General features: G+C 43.3%; 1 protein-coding gene across 2 annotated transcripts in view; it reads right to left on the bottom strand.

Annotated features, from left to right (window-relative positions):
• LOC137594171 (transcriptional enhancer factor TEF-1-like) overlaps positions 1-17,581 on the bottom strand; it is a 37,269-nt gene extending 19,688 nt beyond the window's left edge. The window contains exons 1-2 of one of the 2 annotated variants that reach the window (XM_068313476.1): positions 17,345-17,581; positions 3,135-3,618 (exon numbers count right to left, since the gene is read on the bottom strand). In XM_068313476.1, the coding sequence (XP_068169577.1) occupies positions 3,135-3,339 (205 nt within the window). In that variant the 5' untranslated portion in view covers positions 3,340-3,618; positions 17,345-17,581. Of the gene's footprint in view, positions 1-3,134; positions 3,619-17,123; positions 17,312-17,344 lie in introns of those variants that run through there. The other variant, XM_068313477.1, reaches the window with a different exon arrangement.
• Positions 17,582-20,157: the final 2,576 nt, after the last annotated feature.

The following is a 20,157-nucleotide window of genomic DNA, read 5'->3' as shown; positions in this document are numbered from 1 at the left end:
TACATCATAATTCTCTGACACTGGATTATAAAAATAAAGTACGATTGAATGTATTAAGATATTTTTAATTCAGTTGTTCTTCTTTAATTGATTAATAAACGTGTTAAAGTTCCGGACTTAATTCATCTACTGGATCCAGATCTGTTTCCAGTTGGTCATCGTGGTGAAACGCCTTCAAACATTTGGGAATAATTTTCTTATTTCAGTTCACTGATAATTATTTTTTTATGATACAGAAACTAAAAAAATAAAAAATAAAAAATACTGTTTGCCTTGGGTTGAACATCTGATGATTGGAGATGTTTTAGATATATTTGTTTTAAACTTGAGGTGTTTCATCAATGCTGACAGGAAATTAAATGATTCATTTTAAAGCAGCTTTCTCACTCATCCTCCAGGCTTGTTGCGTTCATCGATTCCAGTTTTTAACATTTTAAGATAAGCAACCAGTTCCATGGAACCTTCCAGCTGCAGGCGAAGGTCCTGATGCGACCCCCCCCCCCCCTAGTGACAGGAAATTCATTTCTCTCTGCAGTGAAGGGGTGTGCAGACACGCCTTCAACCGGATCGGGTCAAATATTTTTAAGACTGCCGAGGATGTTTTGGGAGATTCTCCCAGTCTGGGTCACAGCCTGCACTTCCTTCATTACCATTCACACTATGCTGTAGCCTCCTGGCACACATCTGCTTTGAACGTGTCCCTGATCCACAGCTGAAGAGACAGGGGTGGGGTGGGGGTGGGGGGGGTTCAATGCCCATTAAATGACTTTCATATCCGTCCAGTAGATCCATATGATGTTTCTGGAAAAGCTACGGGACATTATATTGTACTTCCCGCCATACCTTTGCCAAGAATAAAAGCTCTATTATTCACCTCTCTTGCCTCTTACATGCAACCATTTACGACATGTCCACGCCTTTTTCTCAATAAATTCACCGCAGCACTTTTGCACTCTTTTTATTTTCTCTTCAGTCAATTTCTCTGCAACCAATGGAGGAGGGGGGGTATTCTAGACCCAAATCTCTTCCCTCCCTTTCAGACATTAACCAATTTCTTTCTTAAGCATATTCACCTCACCCATTCATTTTGCCTCTAATTTTTTTTTTTTTTTTTTTGCTCAAGGAAACGGAAAAGTCACCATTAATGACACTTGGGTTTGGTTTGAATAGTGAAGAAAATGGACTTTGGTGTAACCTTAAGGTTGTGTGCACACAGCGCATCGCTTTTAATGAGAAAATCTGAATTCTGCTTTCTTCTTCTAAAAGCCTGAAAGGGTGTGCCATGAAAATACAGTAAATGTGTCGGTGTGTGCATCGAGACTAAATCAAACTCATAAAAAAGAAAACTAGGTATGTGTTTCATGATTCTGTTTGATACCGCCGTTTCAGCGATCTACCTCCTCGTCTCGACGACAAAACTGCTCATCCACCCTCGCCATTTTGCATTTTAGCAGTCAGTCTGACTCGATGAAGTCGCAGCGAAAACTGAGTCAACAACTTCAAAGTCAACAAGGTAAACAACACTGAACATGCAGAGAACAGAGTGAGACTGATTGATTGGAGACAGATCAATGATGGAGCTTTAACGCTGCTTTAATAGGGTTGTTAGTGCATTTATGTGGCTGCGCCTGTCTATTATTGTCGGCCTAAAATAACAGAAATCCATCCATCCATCCATCTTCTTGTATACAAGGTGACCATAACCATTTCATCTACAGACAATTTTTCATTTTGCGGGTCACGGGGGTTGCTATAGTCTATCCAGGTGACTATGGTGAGAAGCGGGGTACAATCCGGACCTTCATAGAGCTAACAGAAATGTATTTTCTATTTTCTAATCAACAGAACACAATGAGAAGGCCTTTTCATTTTAGGAGGTACTTAAAAAGGTGAATTAAGCGTTTTTTCTTTTCACAGATAGATCTTAAAATATTGCGTGGAACTGAGGAATATTTGTTCGAGTTGAGCGACAATCCGTGTGGTTTCGTTGCTACAAGCAAACCACAATATAATTTAAACCTCCACCAAAGGCTTCATGTTTTTTACTTAACTCCATTTTTAAAAAAATTTTCCGTCGGAATTAATATGAATCTATTTTTAACAAATGCTTCTGGAGCAGTGGGGTCTGGTTTAGGCACGTTAAAAAAAAAAGTAGGATTGTTCAGTTTTGATAAGGATGTGCACATGACTGATCGTAGTCCCCACTGTTATAAAAACATCGATTAGTGCGGCTTTAAATAGATTGATTTCTGTGTAAGAACTTCCCTGACATGCGCCGAGTCTTAACCTCAACCTAATCGAAAACCATTAGCATAAACTGGGGGCCTGAAAGAAAGGCCACCTGGTGTCGGCGCCTGACCTCCCCAACACTGTGGATTAGTGGAAGACGCTCGACGTCAACGGACGGATGGAATCTTCATCTGTCCACATACTTTTGGCCGTGTGGTGCACATTGAAATCCATCAAGGACAGGAGCCAAGACTTCATTACAAGTACACAAAAAAAAAAAAAAACACACAAAATAAAACAAAACCAATATCTTCAATTTCATGTTATGCCCGGAAGCCTAAACTCAAGTAGTTCCATAAAGAGTTCTCTCTGCATATGGAGGGGAAAAAAGAAAGAGAGTGAAAGAGGGAGGGAGGGGGGCACAGCTGGTGGCAGCCAGAGTACCATCTGTTCATCACTCTATTAGTTCACACACACACACACACACACACACACACACACACAAAGACACACACCTTCTCTCAACCATGCTCATTCTTAGACACACACACACACAACTCACACACACCTTTATTTCCTCTCTCTTACAGATCGTCTTCCTTTCCTGCGGTCCTGAGAGACGGCCCTCACACCGTCATCTATCCGGTCACTCAGTGTGAACGCTTCATAGATATGTACATAGATATGTAATGTGCTTTGTCGCATCTCTTGAGTCATCATATATAAGAAAATGCGGGTATGTGATGAAATGTAGTCAAACTGTTTCTGGTATTTAAGTCATATGTTGAGGGAGAATGTGACATTTTGATTAAGATTAAAGTAAAAAACATAAAAAACAAAAACAAAACACTTTTATATTCAGATTATTTTTGACGTCTAGGTACAGAGTTGACTTCTTCACTTACCGTACATCTTTCCCTCATCTGACAGTATGATCTTCCTCCTTCCACACGGCGGGTAGATGGCCAGGGCTTCCTGGAAGCTCTGCTCGATGTCCGGGCTCCAGACCCCCTCAGGGTCCCCATCCATGGTCTTATCTCCTCCTGAGTCACTCAGCCTGTCCATGTCCTCCCCTGCGCTCTCACTGCCGCTCCAGCTACTGCGCTCCATACTGGCAGCCGATGCAACCTAACCTGAAGTGTACTCAGTGCCAATTCCAATATTCTGATGCTTAACTAAGTGACGTGAGTCAAAGCTAAAGGCGAGTTTGAGTTGATACCCAGTGGAAATAATCAACCTTCCAGTGGGCACAGCCAGATGTACGCAGCTACTAATGCTATGTGCTGTTTTAACAATGGTTGTTCCAAATGACAATTACAATAAATGGAAGGTAGAATGTCGACAGCTCAGCAAACTGATCCCAAAATCCAATATGAGACAGCAGGGAGCCTAAAAAAAAAAGAAAACAGACACAAAAAGTACCGGATTAGTCGTTTTTAAAGTTCTGTAAATCGACCTTCAGCTCACATGAGTCTAGTTCATACACACGTTCATGATTGTGAGATTGCTTGAGCCGTCAGAGGATTTTACTGGGTCCGCTTTATGTCAGGCTGAGGCATATTTGGTTAGAAATACTGCGGCCCCCAAAGATCTTCATGTAAGGCCGTTTGAGCGGGGAGCAGACCTAATGTTGGTCAATCCAGTTTTCCCTTTACAGGTGCTGCTACCTGATGTTCAGGTTGAGTTTTACTCACCTGATCAACACAACACGGAATCTCATTACAGGAAACAAGGTGAATATAATGGAAATGAGACACTCTGTTCTGATTAGGACGGATGAAAAGTTTGTTTGTTTGTTTTTTTAATCAAGAAAATAGTTTTAGTGCAGTTTTAACTTCTGACAACCACATGCAGGCCCGAATTTACAGTTTTTGGATGGAATTATTGCTTCTTTTCATGTAGGAAATTGCCCGTTTTGTCAAACAATTGTGGTAACAAAATCCACATGCACGAGTGGAGCAAGTGAAGGGAGGACAGAATGGAAAGAGACTGCGACTACACACAGCTACTGCAGGTTTAGGAAGGAAAAATGAGAAACTGAAGGGGCTTTGCCAGCTGCCTACGATTCTTCTGAAATCCCCCACGGTAAACAGCAGGGTTGGCGCAGTGTACAGCACACTCACAGAACCAACATATGCACACACACACACACACACACACACACACACACACACACACACACACACACACACACACACACACACACAAATGCAGTGCCAGCTCCTTGGGCGAACACATGTCATTTTGTCGAGTCTTGTACTGTTCACACTTCCCATGCTCAGCCTGCACCAGCTTGTAAAAGTGCATGTCAGTGTGTGTGTGTGTGTGTGTGTGTGTGTGTGTGTGTGTGTGTGTGTGTGTGTGTGTGTGTGTGTGTGTGTGTGTGTGTGTGTGTGTGTGTGTGTGTGTGTGTGTGTGTTGTTTGCCTGGCTAATTTGAACACAATTACACTTCACATTGTGCATGCACACACACATGCAACAGAAGCATGCAAAATTTAAAAAAACAAAACAAAAACAGCAGGCAACATTCTGGACACCTATTAACCCCGCTCAGCACTTTTTTTTTAACACCTGAGGGAATTTGTGGTGAAACCTCCGCCGGGCTCAGAATGTCTGCTTTGTGTAATGAATAAGATCCGTTGGTTTTTATTCAAGTTTGTCGTCTGCTTTTCTCTTCAGGCTTATTCTATTCACCCTCATTTCCGTTTCCTCTCCAACCTCCCCGCCTTGCTTTCTTCCCCTCTTTCCTCCTGCCCTCCCCCCCCACCCTGACAGTTTTCCATCCAAACAAAGATTCATTCATCCAGTAGCCGCTACGGTTGAGTACCAGCAGCAAAATTAGTTTCCTCCTTTGTGTGTGTGTGTGTGTGTGTGTGTGTGTGTGTGTGTGTGTGTGTGTGTGTGTTACTAAAGGGAATTGTCACCTGTGAGGACAGGTAACACAAGTCACCTTTAGACTTTAGATCCCAGTTAAAACTTTTCATGAGACTTTTTACAGTGGAAATCTTTTTTTTTTAAAGCCACTCCTGCAAACAAATCTTTGCTGTGCACACACTCGGTGACTTTACCAATCAACATTTCAGTAAATCACGGTTAGACGTGCTGTTTCCCCCGGGCCATCCGTGGTTAAATGAAGGCGACATCAGAGGAGCGCTGAACTGCTGACTGTCTGTAAGTCCAACCTGGATGATTCCACCAAAAACTTCACACACACAGAGCTTTAAAGCTCAACTAATTAATATTTCATACACACAATGGATCAAATGGTTGACAAGTTTAGACCAATCTTGTGAGATACAGTTGAAGACAACTAGCACCTTTCAAATATCAGGTCTGAATAGAATCATCATGTTTTCACCCCTGGAAACGTCTCATTAATCTTATTTACGGTCAGGATAAAGGGCTCTGACTAAACCTACACAACGTCCAGCCAGCCCGACTGAATTCACAACTAGCTGCCAATGGAGTGGCTCACGAAGCTGGCAGACGACCAGAGTTTCTGTAGATGTTGGTGGAAAGCAAAACTTTTACCGGGAGAGAAACTTGGCCCACAAGACACTAGCATTCTGCTAAAGAGTTCTGATTGGTCTGTGGAGGATTTAACAGGACGCACTTCCTGGAAGTCTCCCAATATTTAAAGTGAATTTGTTTTTAGACCGCTTAATGTAAATGGTTAATATAATAACAGAGATATTCCATAAAGTAAAATGACTTGTGGAGCATGATGCCACAGCTATCAAAGCTGCAAAAAATAAAAATAAAAAAGGAAGTTTTTTCATACCTGGAAGTTTTGAGAGTGAGCGCTCTGTATGTTTGAACTTCTCTGGTATATTCTAAGCTTCAATGCGAGACAAGTGTTCAAAAAATTAATTAATGTGCACTTCTTACACTTCAAACTGTCACTTCATCACATTAATCGGAGTTCAGGTCGCTATATGGCGCTACATATACTCGCACCTTCACTCAGCTATAGTCAGAGAATCACAAAATGTCTTTCAGTACAAAAGCAGTCCAGCACAGTCGTACCCACAGAAACCCACACCAAAAAAGTAAGGTGATTAAAGTCTGAACTTACCGGCTTAAAGATGTGCTGTGACACAAATGAAGAAAATTTCTTCTTTATACGATAAGCATGAATGCGTTTTACCTCGGAGGCATTCACTAAAACGTTTGACCTTTCTAAAAACCTATGCTCATACAATGACAATGAGCCACCTACATTTAGATTGAATTGCTTTAAATTCTCACAGCCACATTTGATCTGTATTGTACCCACAACACTCAAAAGTGCTATTTTTCAACATCATGCAATGGCCTTCAAAAACCCCATTCAGTCAGAGTAGCTGATGGTACAATACTTTCCTGCTCTGCATGTGGGTGCTATGAAACATCAACCAAGTGTTGGATGTCATTGTGTTTATAATTGCATGTAGTTTAAAAAAAAAAAAAATTAAATAAAAAAAAATGGAGTTGAACTTTAAATACCGCTGCCATGTTAAAGCTCCATGAACCTCTGCATGGTATGAGGGGGGGGGGACTGACCCGGAGCTCTGATGGCTTCATTGTTCAGCCGTGCAGCCAACAGCTGAACAACATAAAGCATCAACACCCGGAACATTTAGCACAGAGCGTTTAGCAGACAGTCTGATGTTTCATCTGAACAGAACAGAATGAACATTTCTTTTAATGTTGGACTAGAAACACATCGCCAGCTGAACGCTAATGTTGGGTTCAAATAGGTTGAAATAAATACAGTAACTTGGAAACGAGAAAATGTAAGTGTGTGTTCACAAAGCCAGCACCGACAAACATGTTAGCAAGTCGATAATGTATTTATTGTGATATTCTGTAATATTCCAATTCGTTTAACATTTTTTTTACCTTTACAGTGTAGCTCAGCTTCTGAAATATTATCTGATATGGACAAAACTTCACGATGAGACAAGTGAGGTGGAGCAGAAACTAAAATTGGATTCACATCCTATACAGGTGGAGCTACAGGCACCACTATGACACCCTGTAAGTGATTGATCCGTTCAAAAATACTTTTTAGCAGTTTAGAGCCCGAGAAGAGAAGAGAAGAGAAGAGAAGAGAAGAGAAGAGAAGAGAAGAGAAGAGAAGAGAAGAGAAGAGAAGAGAAGAGAAGAGAAGAGAAGAGAAGAGAAGAGAAGAGAAGGGAACGGAACAGAACAGAACAGAACAGAACAGAACGTAAACACATTTCAGGGTTAACAGAATGACAGTGAGGCTCAGGATGGAATGAGGAGGGGGGGGGACGCAGTAGCAGATGGATGCTGGAGAGGGACATTAGTCACAGAACAATCACTCCTGACTGGGCGAGTCCTCTGCACCCCCGGTAGCCCTCTTCTCCTCTCTGTGGGACCGTGTCAGGCCCGGTCCACTCCAGCCAGGACAGCAGGCTTCGTGCAGTCAGCGCCAGCCCCCTGGAGAACACACGGGGCGTCCAGCCACAGGCCTGCAGCTGCCTTGGACCCTCATGCTCTCCCTCTGTGTCGCCTTTCTTCTCGCTCTTACAGCACTCGCTGGCTTCCACCACACGCCAGCTACATGCATGCGTTTACGATCAGGCAATGTGCACGGCCCTCCACTTCCTTCTTCTCACAGACAGACAGGGGGGGGGGGGCTGTCATGCAATGTAACGGAACTGATGTGTGAGTCCGTGCGTTACCAGAGTGACCAGTTTCTTTTAGTCTTTCTTCTACTGGACCTCTTAACAGCATCTGTTTTAACTACTTCCAATATGTGCCAACACACATGCCTGCCCGCATACACACACACACACACACACACACACACACAGACACACACACACACACACACACACACACACACACACACACACACACACACACTAGGTTTTACAGGATTTTCTCATAACCCTCAAAGCAAACATTGTTCTACTTTACAGTGTATGTCCATGTTTTAATGGTCCCTAAGGTCTCAGATAATATCATTCAGGTGATATTTCTTGTTTCATATTTTTAAGCCTGACGCTCATATTTTTACTCGGTTGCAAATGTGACTAAAACATTCGATATCCGAGCGGATTCAGGGATGCTTCATTTATCTTGCCACTTTAACAGCCTCTACAGCGGAGACATCATTTTCAAGGTGAGACCATTCAAGTCCGCCTCATGTATTCACTCAGAATGTATTTAAGAGTATGATTTGAGCCGAAGCTGATGTGTTCTCATCCCTCAGGTCACTGTGGGAACAAATAGGATATGCATACAATCAATCTCTCCTCTCTATTTTTGTACACAACGTTGGTGTAGTGGCATCATGATGAATAATTGTTTGGTTATGTTAATAATTTGGATTCTGACAACTAAATTAGTTATCATGTATTCCATTAGATGTAAAGGATAACAACTAATAGGATAAACTATGCAAAAAAACAACAACAGTAATCTTGTCATTTCAGTTTGTATCTCGGTCGTGTGACACGTGACAGACTCATAGATGGATGGATTGACAGATGGACATGCAGACAGATGTAACAGTAGTCCAATGAAGACAGACATCCAAATTATCCAAAACACTGGCCGGAAAAAAAAAAATCCATCAGGATGAGTTTAACCAGAGAATAGCCTCTATTCCTTTGAGGATATCTGCTATGAAGAAATGCATGATCATCATCATCATCAGATACCTTTAAGTCATCTTTCCTGATAAAGAATGTATCAAAAAACCGAAACGGTAAAGTAATATTTAAAGAAATAACTATTTATAATGGTTATTTTTTACGTAAAGGTTGGTGAAAAACAAAACTGACTACAGGGAGACAAATGGACAGATGGACGGACATCTAAATCCTGCCTTCATTTTTATGTAGGTGGGGTTAAAATGGTGCAACATACTTCTCCAACTTATTTGTACTGAATCTACATACAATAATAGTTATTAGGTAGGTTTTAAATGGTGTGTCCAGCAGTATCCACAAACGTACATGCATCTTTTGTGTTGGCATCAACGTGTCCACAAGAGGGCAGTGAGGAGTAAACACTCTTAAGAAACGACCCCGGGGAGATGGAAGCTGACATAATGTCGCTAGTAAATTAGTGCACTCAGCTATGATCTGTGAGGCTTCCGATTACATCGAAACATGACGACATGACCAACTCGTTCACTTTTCTTCTCTTCGATGTGTTGATGCAAAATTATTGCGCGTTACTTAAATTGTAACTACATTTCCCCCAAACACTTCCGTTGCTCCCGCTCCATCTCGTTCACCTTCTCTGCATCTCGAAAGGTGATACAGAGGACAGAAAAAACATGTGATTATTATCCATATTTAAATTAATAAAAAAAAAACATAATCTCTAGCACCGAGCTGGAGAACATCGTGTAACTCAATCGGAAAATCAGCGGCATCCACTTAGGATTTTTGATGGGCTTTAAACCAGGTCTAAATAGCAAGGACAGGACACTGGTCCACACATCCTGGACCACCTGCTCAGGTGTCACAGTGTTAGAGGTATCTACTGACGATCACTCAATACTCCCCAAGCGGCAACAGGAGTGCAAGGTCCGTCGTAAATATGAGTAAACAAGTAGAAGTGAAGAAAATGTTTTCTCATGATTTCACACAACCATGTGTTGGTTTTTACCAGCTGGCCTTCCTCTGAATTGGCCTCCAGTCGGTCCCGTACGTTAACCGAGAAGCTGGTGGATTTAACATGAAGAACCGCATCAGATACCGAGAAATGAAAAACAATCAACAGGAAGTGTGGATCTGCCTTCACTCGTAATGGACAGAAGGTGGGTTTTGTTCACTAGTTTGGGGATTAAGTGATCATCAATATGATCAATCAGATTACACAAATACATCTCATGCAGATCAAAGGCAGACATTCACGAGTTCATGACTCTGTTACTGCTGATCTTGTTTTTATCACAGATACACACTCGCTCTTTTTAGTTAATCTCTTCTTCTCCTTTCTGCTTTTCCCTTCAGGGGTCACCACAGCCAATCAGTTGCCTCCATCTAACCTTGTCTTCTGTATCCTCTTAACCACAATAAACCCATTACCAGTGAGTTAAAATGGCACGGAATTGAAAAAAACAACTAACTACTAACAAACCACCTCTGAAATGTGGAGTTTCTCTGATTTATTCTGGGTTGGATCAGAAGACTTCACTCTTCAAAGCAGCGAACGACATCCCCTGGAGGCATTTCCACACACATCCTTCACGTCAGTGACATACTGTACATGTCAAAACAGGGTCGTGACTTAGTGTGTGGAGGGAGCTGCAGTTGATCGGCTTTCCTTCATGATCTCCATTTTCAATATAGTAATTACGGTCATCAATAACGTTAATCAGCGTCGGTACCAGTAGTAGTTGCATCAGCCTTACTATTGTCGGCTTTCGGCCAAGAACAGGACACATGGTACAAGATCGGCCACGCGTTAACTTTGTTTATCTGTGGGTCCGCATGTAAACAATCAGCAAACTAGATGACAGTCAGAAATCCAACAGGCAAATCAAAAAAAAATCTCACGTACTCCTTCAACTATCAGTTGATCCCTCTCTGATCACTTCTCTAAATCCGTTATGTATCTCACGCAACACGTAACAGACTCTGCCTTGGCTCTAGCTACACTCACCTCCACAACAACAACAAGTCTTTTGTGACACGTAACCCTCTTGGCAGAGGTAAACAGCAAAGACAGCAAGCCTAACTGATTAAGCTGAGTGAAAAAGTGGAAAAGACCCTTTCATTACACACTTATGAAACAGAGGAGCTGAGAGAAAGAAAGACAGGCCTTATGAGTGGCAACGAGGCTGTGATTCACAGCATGTCCTCCTCATTATTTCCCCAATCTCTTGTCACAGGGGCATTGGCATTTATGCACACACACAGTAATTGGTCACAGATTGCACACTGATATAGTACGGCGCTTATTTCAGCCTGCAAATATGACGGTAAAAGGTTTAGCTAGCAGCTCGTCTCTCTGTTCTTATGCTGAGTCAGACCGGCCCATTATCTGGCCTCTTCCTGGGGGGGGTGAGTGTGTGTGGGGAGGGTGGGGCGGGTGTTCACTGTCACATGTAGACTGTCACATCAAAACACACACACACACATACACACACACACACACACACACACACACACACACACACACACACACACACACACACACACACACACACACACACACAGGAGGCAATATCCTCCACCAGTAGAGAGAGGACTGGGGAGGTTGCAGCAATACCAACACCATTTAATAAGTGTGAGCTCGGGAACATTGTGCCAAGAGAGAAACCACAAGTGTGTGCGTATGCTTGTGCGTGCATGTGTGTGTGCGTGTGTGTGTGTGTGTGTGTGTGTGTACGTATGAATCTCATTTCACACATAGTAAAGGAACAATGTATGGTATGGTTGTGAAAAGAGTACAGAGAACTTTATCAATATCTCCACCAAGATTACTTCCTCTACAGTTAACAGACATTCTGCTCTGGTCTCGTGCACAGCCTGCTCATGGTGAGGCTGTTGCACGTTCATTGTGCATCGCCCTTCTGTATGAAAGTCCCACTGCTGTTCCACCTCCAACCCAGTACAAGAGGCTGTACCAGTGAAGTACCGGTGTGTAGAAGACATGACAGGACTCGGTGTTTGGATACAAGATAAATGCTGTTAGCTTGGATGCAGACCCCACACCCCACCCACCCCTCTATAGGATGCACAGACAAGGGTCACTATAAATGCACTTGTTGGCGGGGGCGTAAAAACTGTTTAAAAAAAATAGCAGTAGAACAGATGGATAGATGACAATATTTTATCATTCCCAATCCCTTCTTCTGTCCCTTATTTCTTTCCTCTCTCCACGGTTGTCGTGGCAATGCTAGTATGAAATATCCCAACATACTAAATCACAGCCAAGCCCATCACCAGAAGGCACTCAGACCACAGCCTCTGAAGCCTGAATCAGAAAATAGTTTTCAGATTTGGATCCAAATGCAAGAATTTCCTAGTTTGAGCGTTCTCATTCCGAGTGAAGAACTATATTTTTTGACGATATAGCAGTGTCGTTCCACTGTTGATTGGTTGTTACAGTGTACACAAAGACTCTCAGACAGGTGTCTCTGTCGTGATGCTCGGTGTATGAAAGACCATAGATCCAAATGGAAGAGGAAGACACGGTTATTAATAGCAACTAAAGAACAAAACAAATTAGCTTTCGTAACGTTTGAATCAAAATCATAGGCTCGGACATTATATATCACACTCTTCACAGAGTGAGGGAGCGCTATCAGAAGACTAGTGAACAGAATATATGATATATCAGAAGACTAGTGAACAGACAGCAGTGAGTAATCCCTGTCAGGCCTGCTGAAGACTGCGACAGTGAGCTCAAAAGCAAAGAAACATCATCCCGCTGAGAGTCTCAGAGATCAGTCAGAGCTGTTGTCCCGCTTGGCAGCGTCTCGTCCCTTCAGCTGAAAAGCAAGCAACAAGTTGAGATCCATACTTCCAGCTCATTTCCTGCTGAGGTCAGGAAACACGAGGGTGATTCAGACTTCCTGTGAACGGTGAGCTGCTCTCATCCATTCATCTGCTCTGTTTGCTAAAATCCTGAATGACTGAGATCTTCCAGGATCAGATGAAATATTTCACTTTAATAGTGAATATAGAGAATCGTAGTTAATATACTGTACATTCAAGGCAGGGCTTTGATAGGAAAATGGAATAGTACGTGACACCTTCCTCACACACATTAATTCCAGGGTGGCTCAGCTGCCATCCATCGGTTCGGTGTCTCGTCCAAGGAGACTCTAGACTGCATGCTTGAGCCATAGGTGGGGCAAAAACATTTAAAATGTATTGTTATGAACTACATAATGATGATCCTGTTTATTGGATTTATTTATTTTTGTCTAGAGATTTTACAATAAATTCACTGGATTTTACCATTTCCTACGTTCTTATTAAAGATGTGATTTAACAATGACACCACACAGAACTTGTGCTAAATCAGATAATAATTATCACTGAAAACAAAAGAAGAGTTGTCATTTTCTCATTTTCAATGGTGATAAAATCTGGAATGATAACACCCCACTGAATGATCCGGAATTACCATGGTGATACAACTGTGATGTAATTCCAGATTAATTCACCACTGAACAATAGAATGTCATCATGGCGATATTACATCACCGTGGTGATGTAATGATATCTTAACTTCTATGAAAACACTTAAGTTAATGCTACTAAAAACAAACATTTTTATGTTTAAATTGTTAATACATTTTGAAAGTCCAAAATTGGAAAATTGAATTGAATTTAATTAAAAAACTTGAAAGATCTGAACACCAGCTTTGATTAGGAAATAAACCAAAATAAACAAACAAACAAAAACAACCCTCATCAGCCTCCTTTGCCTCTAATAACCCTAACTAGTAATAAATTCCTCGCCTGCCAAACCATTCTGATGCTAGTGGACTGTGAGGTGTGTGACGACCAGAGTGCTAATACATTATGAAACATGTAGAGATGTCCATGCATTGGTGTGAACATGAGAGACAGACGGACAGGCTGACAGACAGACAGACGGACAGGCAGACAGACAGGCTGGCAGACGGACGGACGAGGAGGAGCGACGTGGAGCCCAGACAAGCCGGCACAGGCTCCTCACCCCCCCCCCCCGCTCACCGACACACACCACCACCACCACCCCACCGCACCCAGGAGGACGCCTATTGTTCCCCCCATCCCCTAAACAAAGCCCACTCACCCCCCACCCACCAACACCTCACCGCCCCAAAACCCACCCTTCTTTCCCCCACCCCACCTACCCCCGTTTGCCCCCTGCCCACTCAGCATTGTTGCTCCAATAAACTGGCTCCACCACCTAAATTTCATTACACCCCAGCTCAGGCGCCCCCTTCTTTGACACTCTAAGCTTGTTTCCCATTGAAGAACACAGAGATCTGGTTCAGACTGAGTCGTATTGAGGTTTTCTGACAACCCGGTTCACAACCTGCAGGATGTATGTCTGAAGAAAATGGCCGATACAGTATGAGACGCGTGGAAAAGAAGGTGGATGGAAACGGGAGTGAATTCATTAGAACGGAATCCTTTTAAGAAACGCTCACATTCTCAAACTTTACACTTCAGCGAGTCCGACACACCGCATCATTTCTGGATTACATTTATCACCTGTTGATTCACAGAGAAACTGACAACTGGGACCCGGCAAAGCTCTGAATCTAATCTGCAAAAAAAAAAAAAAAAACAATCTTTGAATAAAAATAAAAAGTGGGTCTACATCTGGACGTGATAAGACATCATTTCATGCCAGGAAGATTATTCCTTTTAATCCTGACTCCAGAAAAAAAAAATCTGTGTGCCGGATTTTGTCCTCCCGTCTACAAATGAGAGGACAGCTGAACCGAGGAGGAGGAAGAGGAGGAGGATGGCTGTAAATGCTCCTTCGCTCGCGACTCCACCATATTGTTCCCGTATTGGTGAAGTGCATGAACACACACACAGACACACACACACACACACACACATACACACACAGACGTGTGCACGTACACAGCCGTTGTGACAAAAGCACACAGAGGCCATATGGTGCGTCCTCGTCCGCCGACGCCTGTTGCTGCTGCAACAATGGGCCTGGACAGCAAGAGGCAAACACACACATGTGTACACACACACACACTCACACGCACACACACACACACACACACAAGCACACACACACACACACACACACACACACACAAACACACACACACACCAAATGGTCGTTAGTCAGTCGGTCTGCGTTGCTTAGGCCCAGAACAAACGTCTGGATTTGCATTCTGCGCCTCCCTCCCTCCTTCCTTCCCTCCCTCCATCCTCCTCTTCCTCACCCCCCCCCCCCCCCACACACACACACACATGCAGACACAAACACGCAACACACACAATTCCCTGCTCTCTACAGGTGCATGAAGCTCTCAAAACAGATGTCAACGGACTGGAGAGGAGAGGCGGGGGGGGGGGTGAAGGGGGTGTGGGGGTGAGGTTGGGGGTGGGGGACTATGGGAGGCTGTTTGCCCAGGGAGTCCGACAAAGCTTTTGTACACTTGCAGGCCTAGACATAGCAAAGGACAAACACACACACACGCACGCACGCACGCACACACACACACACACACACACACACACACACACACACACACACACACATCTCAGATTTATTTTGAAATGATACCAATGAGTATAAAAGAATAATTACATTCCTACTAGCAAATAAAGATTCATCCTGGTTGAAGTTGGAATCAAAAAAATTTAAATAAATTCTAATTCATTTGTCAAAATCAATCATGTTTGATGCCATCACTGGCATAGAGCAGCTTTTACAACTCATTCATCAATACCTAGAGGTACAGCCACAAATAAATGATCACAAATTTACAAATTTAAAATAGAGAAGTCAGTTTTTAAATGAAAAATGAAATTGAATTTTTAAAAAAATTTAAGATTAAAACACTTTAAATTGCTTTAAGGAAGGTTCTTTTTTTTTGCTACATTGTTTTTGTGACGTCTCCGTTTCACACGCTGATTATTATCCAAGAGGTGAAATCAGTGAGTTCACCAATAGACAACTAATCAGTATCTATACTGATTATTGATTTGTTTCACTCACTGTACAGAAGTCCCTCAGTCTAAAAATAGCTCCTTGAATGATTGCAATAGAGACATTATAGATATATCAGATTAAAACAGTTTAAACTGAGTTTTGGACTATTTATCGAACAAATCCACACATTTATGACATTTAATAGAGAAAAAAAATAATATTATGATGATTATTTGCAGAAATAGTCTGTTGATTAAAATATTTCACGGTGAGTCATAAACTGGATATAACTGTAATTATTTTTGTGGGTGTTCAGCATCTTCCCAGTGACAAAATAAAAAGCTCCATTACAGGACTTCAATCAACCACATCCAGTCTGGGGTGGGCCAGAACCCCCTCCTCTCCCCTGACAGGTGGGTTACTGGAACAGAACTAATGCAGCTCCTGTGTTTGGTGCTGCAGGCTCTCATTTTCTCCAATAATTTCATTGTGGTTTGGCCTGCAGCACCACAGATCTTTGGCTATAAAGGAAAACAACAGCCCTTTAATCGATATATAAAAGGAAGCACCGACATAACTTTAAGCTCGTACATCTGGGCCTGATGATGCTGTGAAATAAAAAATTCTCACCCAACTGGTCAGAATTAATAATAAACCAAATGCTATTTAAATGATAATAATTACACTTTGGTAAAACAATAAATAAACATGACTCAGTCCTCACATCAAATGAGTCAACAAACTGAATGTAACATTTAGTAAATGATGACTCAGCCTGGAAAAGGTGAGGGGGGGGGGGGGGGCTGTAACCCTTCAGATCAGAGGTGTTCCTCCACGGAAGGGATGGAGGTGTGAACAGATCCAAAAAAAGCAGGTTGTGGGATGTTTTTTTGTTCCCCCCCCCCCTCTCTCTCATTGAACCTATGATCCACTGCGCTCACTGGGTCAGTGTGTGTTCCCAGTCTGTGGCCTGTTCCCGTGACTGGGGCCTGCCTGTGGAGGAAGAGAGAAAACCCCCCCGCCGATGCAACAAGTCCCCCCATTCACTCCCAGCTTTGTTAAGCGGAGTCTCTGCGCGCTCCGGCGGAAATATGTTCATCCTCTGCGCGTTCAGAGGAGGTCAGACACCGAACCGAACTCTACCGGGGGGACACACAACTGTGTGTGTGTGTTTTAGCATTAGAGAGGGAGAAATATCATAGAAGCGGGTTTGTGTTTTTAGTGTCGGGGGGGGGTGGAAAGGGAGATGGAAGTGTAATGAGAGCGACATCCCTTCGCGTTAAAGCTCACCCAGCAAAGCGCCACCCAGCTTGTTCGACTTGTTTCACCTCCAGACGGGTGTTGATTGTTCCTTTATCGGTCGTGTTGTTGCTGAAATCCATGTAATTTCAGCTTCACTGATCACTTCAGGGTCTCAGAAACAAGCGAAAACGTCCAGGGGGGGGGGGGGCATTGAGACGCTCAGGCTTACAGGCTGAAGGAGGGGGGGGAACCCCTCCTTGGGAACTTACCTCGATTCATGCGCTTCTTTATGGAATAATTCCTAACACTTTTCCCCGGATCGGAGTCGCTACAGCATCGGGAAGCACTCCGCCAAGTCCAGAGCCCCCCTCTCCGTTTCGGTTCTAATGAAGGATCGAAGCGCGCTGAGTGCGTAAAATGCGCAGCGTCTCTCCAAGGATGCGAAATATGCGCGGAATGGGAGCAGGAATGAAATGAACGCAGTGGACTGAGTTGAACGGGGCGGGGTGAGAGGGACTGGCGTCACCCTGGATGGAGGAGATAGAGTGAGTGAGAGATGGGAGGAAGGGTGGAAGAGAGAGAGGGAGAGAGAGGGAGAGAGAGAGGGAGAGAGAGGGGGGAAGGGGCCGGACTGTATGGGCTGCGTTCAACAACAAAAGAAAAGAGTGGAGCGGCCAAACTCTATTGAATGAAGGAGCAGAATGGGTCGAGATAAAAAAACAGTCTGCTCTGCATGGCCGAGCAGCTGGCAACAAATGTCCCCTGGAACACAATGACATCATTGGGCAGTTTAAAGTTTGAAAATGGGATTCAGAAGAAAGTGAAAGTAAACGGGAGACTACAAAGCAAAGCATTCAAATTTCTTTTGTAACAATTAATCTGTGGATTTTAAATGAGAAAAAGGGGAAATGACAGGTTGAGTTGTAGAGAAACTGAACAATAACTGCATTATAACCACCGACTGATTACGTACAACCTCCATCAGGAGCAGTACACCAATACTGTGGTTATAGGTAGATAAAATATATAAATACTGTGTAACCGATCAAGTCTTCTGATTTAATCAATAATAATTAATAACTTCAGCAGCGACACGAGAAGAATGTCTCAGGAGAGGGTTTGGTTTGGTTTGGTTTAGTTTAGTTTAGTTTAAGGAGAAAATGCAATTTAATAAAACACATGATTACACATGGTTAAAAAAGCCAGAATTAGCCAAAAGGCTAGTTTTCATCTCTAGTCCCCTGGCCATGATGTATAAAAAGCAGTAAAAGCAGTATAATAGAAGAATTAGTAAAATACATCTACAATATAGTAAAAATATACATATTCAAACACTTACTGTACTATTAAAAGAGAACCACACATATCACAACATAACATTTGATCACAATGGTCGCCCTGCGTCTCCAACAACACTGAACATTTTATTCCCAGGAAGCTGCCGATCCCGTCAGGGTGCAGCTGGAGGGCGGCCGGGCCCCGGAGCGTACCTGGTCCCCAGGTTGGTGCTGAGAGGACGACACCATCCAAACTTGTGGACATGTTGGATAATCCCTGTCACCCCTGTGAACAGCTGCAGAGGCCCCCCTCAGTGACAGACTCATTCCGCTCTGCTGTCCCACTGAAAGACATGAAATCCTTCCTGTCCACCTCCTTTAAGCTCCACAACGTGTCACCATCACAGATTTCATTCGCTGTTCCCTCCTTTTTGTCAGCTGGTGAATCCAAATACCAGCATCATGTCCAGGATGTCTGTTTTTGGTTGAGGTCGCATATCTGATGATTTTATTTCTGCTGCCGTTGCTGCAGTTACACAGAATCTCACACCCTATTATATCCAGTATTTAAGGGTGTGTACGGACGTAATGGTCTCTTTACCTTTTCAATGGTCCAATCACGTGTTGGTGAGCATTTTCCTCGAGGTATTGGTGTCCCAGCGAGTTTGAAACTTGTTGCTGAGATTTTAGAATAAACACATGTTTAAAAAAAAATTCAAATCTGATGAGATTAAATGAATAAATATTGTTGTTGTTGTTTTAAAAATATATCTATTTTCAGTTGAAATAAAGGATTAGCGAGTAATTCATGTTCTACTGCACATGTTTGGCATTAGACGAGCGCAGCGGTTTGGCAGCGTGTTGCGTGTCTGTAACGTTCTGTCCCTCCTGACATTAGCTAGTAGATCTCACAGTGACGATGTGACAGATTTATGGACTGAATTCATTCACAGCTCCAGTTGAAAATCAAGATGAAAAGCTGGAACAAAAATGCTGGAACAAAACAAGAAACTGACAGGACAACAAGCCCACTTTATTGAAACCAGGGGTATTCAAACAAAACTCCAACGGATCCTCTCGCTATGTTTGAGTATGAGTAAGGATCTTATTCGAGGATGCATTGGAAGTGTAGACTGGGGCTTGAACCAATCACCTCCAGTTCAGGCGACAGCACCCCCGCCTTCTATTGGTTATGAGAAGGAAAGTAGGCAGAAATAATGTCGCTTGTGAGCGATGTGATCACCCTCACTGTTGGCGACTGACGCTGGACGTTTCCTCTCCGGCTAATCCACCGTCCTAACTTTAAATAAAAGGCCCCCGTACGGCCCTGGAGGACCCCTGTGGCTCCTGGGGACCACACTTCCAGCAGCCGCTGTCCGAACCAGAACGTCTTTTGTCTCTCTCGCTGGTCTTTGAATGCAGCAGGCAGCCGCCTGGACTCATAAAGGAGTTGTTGTTTACTACTAAGCTCTGCCTATCTCAGGTTTCATCCCCTCAGGCTCTAGCTGGGCTGTCACCTCCCCAGAGGGAGGGGCTGTGACATAAAACAAACACAGATATGCCAGGGTCACAGACTGGAACACCTACCGCAACCCGACACCGCAGCCAAGAGCAGCCGGCCAGAGCACGCTAGCATTCCACGCTGCAGCGTGCCGCCGTCGGTGTTCGTTAGCAGAATTCTCACAGATGCGTACAAACATACTCACACACAGCTGACTCATGTGGACTGTACACGTCTGCGTCACGTCGTTGCAGAGGTGTGTGTGTGTGTGTGTGTGTGTCGGCGTCAAAGCCCAGCAAACACA

The sequence above is a fragment of the Antennarius striatus genome, chromosome 4 (assembly GCF_040054535.1).
Source record: "Antennarius striatus isolate MH-2024 chromosome 4, ASM4005453v1, whole genome shotgun sequence".
Classification (NCBI taxonomy): domain Eukaryota; kingdom Metazoa; phylum Chordata; class Actinopteri; order Lophiiformes; family Antennariidae; genus Antennarius; species Antennarius striatus.
The sequence above is the reverse complement of the archived record's forward strand: the minus strand, read 5'-3'. Positions and strand labels throughout refer to the sequence as shown.